Raw genomic sequence first — 2820 nt, 5'->3', positions numbered from 1 at the left:
GTAACTGTTTATGTTAAGATGCTAATAAAAGCTAGCATGTGGGTGAATTTGCAGTACAGAATCTGTGAATGACGAGAATCATTGCATATGCAGCCCTGGGGACCCCTGACACTGGAGCCTTTGACACTGCTTGCTCCAGATTCTAACAGTGCAGTTTGACAGATAGAAGGAGGTTGAGTCTCTTCCTTCCTCGTGTAGAAAACAAAACAAAGATTAAAATGTTTAAATATCTTATGTTTCCTTTCAGGATAGTTAACAGTTTTGAAATTATCGAGAGTCAAGGGTTTTACTGACGGAGGAGGCAATGGCACCCCACTCCAGTACTCTTGCCTGGAAAATCCCATGGACGGAGGAGCCTGGTAGGCTGCAGTCCATGGAGTCGTGAAGAGTTGGACAGGACTGAGCGACTTCACTTTCACTTTTCACTTTCATGCATTGGAGAACGAAATGGCAACCCACTCCAGTGTTCTTGCCTGGAGAATCCCAGGGACCGTGGGGCCTAATGGGCTGGCATCTATGGGGTCACACAGAGTCGGACACAACTGAAGCGACTTAGCAGTATCAGCAGCAAGTGTTTTACTGAGTTCCCTTGAAGGAATAAAAATGAAGGAGAAAAAATTTAGCTGTTGAGTATTATGTGTGACTGTATGTTTTCCTAAAGCTATCCTTGCTTCAAGATAAAATGAAATATATATATACACACAGTTGTCTGAGAGTAACATAAACCACAACAATGAAATACCAGAACACAGAAATGGGTCTATGCTGCAGCTCCTGGGCAGGAGGAGCAAAGAGAAGCTCTGAGGAGAATCCCCCCCGGGACCCCCACCGCCCAACGCCTCTTCCGTACCTGCTCCAGGACTCAGCTCTGTACTGAGTCCTGAGCGCCCCCTCGTGGTCACGGGCCCCTGTGCAGGGAGGTTTTTGTCTGGGCTCACACTGACTTCCCCTCACTGTGTCTCTTGCACAGTAGTATGTGGCCGTGTCCTCAGTTGTCACGCTGCTCAGTGATAGAGAGACTTGGCTCTTGGAGTTGTCCTTGGTGATGCTGAGCCGGGATTTCAGGGCTGGGTTATAGCCTGTGCTTCCACCACTATATATGACACCGAGCCACTCCAGCGCCTTTCCTGGAGCCTGGCGGACCCAGCCTACACTATTATCGCTTAATGAGAATCCAGAGACCGTGCAGGTGAGGGAGAGGGTCTGTGAGGGCTTCACCAGGCTGGGGCCCGACTCCCGCAGCTGCACCTGGGACAGGACCCCTGTGGAGAGAGAGAAGCACGGTGACCCGTGGGCTCAGAGGCAGCTTCCCCACGTGCCCATGTCTGACCCAGAGACACTCACCTCTGGGGGCTGACAGCACAAAGAGGAGGGTCCACAGTGGGTTCATCTTCGAGCAGATGAGAGTCACCACTCCCAGAAGTCACTTCAAGCCTGAGGAGGAGGCTGAATTTAAGGGAGCTGGTGCTCTGTTTCTACCCTGTGACCTGAGTGGATATTTGCATACAGGAGGGACCTCTGTATAAAAAGCAGAAAGCAGTGAATAGAGGTCCTGTCTATGGGGCTCCCCCTGTGAGGGGATGCTGACTGTGTCCTCAGAGAACTCAGCCCTTCCTGGGATCCCCCTCCCCACACCAGGAAGACGATTAAGGAATGAAATGATGAAGGAGGGCTGGTCAGGAAAAAAGATGCTTTCAGGGAACAATGGCAGATTTGGGGAAGAGACTTTATCCCAAGAACGTGTTTCCCTTTACTCAACAAATGCCCACCACACATTCAGGTACCAGCCATTTGTTAGACACAATCTCTTATTTTTTTTTTCTTTTCTTTTCTGATTACCTGATGTTTACTTACTCCATTTGCAAACACCAGAGAAAAATATACATGTTTGAATCACATTGAATTCATGGAGTTGAGTACAATTTAATGTTTTTCAGAATTCCCAAATCCTTTGTATTTCCCTTTGTTTTCTTGACTGTTTTTCATCTTGAACAGCTTAAATAACCTGAAGAATCACTCTAGAGGTGGTTTGATCATAGTAATTAAACACAGTATTAATTCTGTGGACAAAGTTTCTGCTGAGATGCTCGTCTTCCCAGCATGGCTGACTTGCCCAGTGGGCTGCATTTTCCTGTGCACAACTGAGTGTCTGCAGGAACTCGTGAAGCTCAGCATCTCCTCCCTGAGGGTGGACACTGAGGACCCCAAGTCTACTGAGGACTGAGGACACACAGCTCCTGGGAGCTCCTTAGGGCTCCGCTCCCCCGTCTCCCTGTGGCCCTGCGGCTGTGGCCTCACACCTGCATTTCTGTGTGTGAGGATGTAGACTGGGGCTGACGACAGTCACAGCATGTGTGGACTTTACAGCGGGTTTGCCCGGGGTGGGGAGTGCTGTCATCAGTGTCATCAGTGGTGTTATCCCTCCTGGAGCAAAAAAGACCAGTGTGTGTCCCCACTCTGACGGACGCCCTGTCCATGGGACCCTGGTCTTCTCCTGCCCTGAGATGTCACCCCTTCGGGTCTGGTGCAGGTCAGCTCTTCCTCGGCACAGGGATCTCACCTGTGCACTGACTGAGTTAGAACCTACTGTCTATGCAAAGCCCTTCCCTGTCTGGCTTTGGCCACAGCAGTTCTGCACAAGCGTGTCTTCTGTGCCAGATCCAGTTTCCCAACCCCTGAATGTGCTCTGGGGAGAGGCCCCACCTCACTCTGCCTCAGAGCTTGTGGGGTCACCTGTGCCCGATGCTGTGCAACATGGTCAAGACTCCTGAGGGTGACCCTGGAACTGTGGCCTCTGGCATCCAGGTCACTGAGCTTCTA

At 50.5% G+C, this 2820-nt stretch overlaps 1 gene segment (V, D, J or C); it reads right to left on the bottom strand.

Annotated features, from left to right (window-relative positions):
• Positions 1–213: 213 nt before the first annotated feature.
• On the bottom strand, positions 214–1448 carry LOC112443201 (immunoglobulin heavy variable 4-59-like). The segment is given in 3 exon segments: positions 214–588; positions 851–1262; positions 1345–1448. Coding segments are annotated over 3 exon segments (618 nt in total).
• Between the last annotated feature and the right edge of the window lie 1372 nt (positions 1449–2820).

This window comes from Bos taurus, chromosome 21, assembly GCF_002263795.3.
Source record: "Bos taurus isolate L1 Dominette 01449 registration number 42190680 breed Hereford chromosome 21, ARS-UCD2.0, whole genome shotgun sequence".
Classification (NCBI taxonomy): Eukaryota; Metazoa; Chordata; class Mammalia; order Artiodactyla; family Bovidae; genus Bos; species Bos taurus.
The sequence above is the reverse complement of the archived record's forward strand: the minus strand, read 5'-3'. Positions and strand labels throughout refer to the sequence as shown.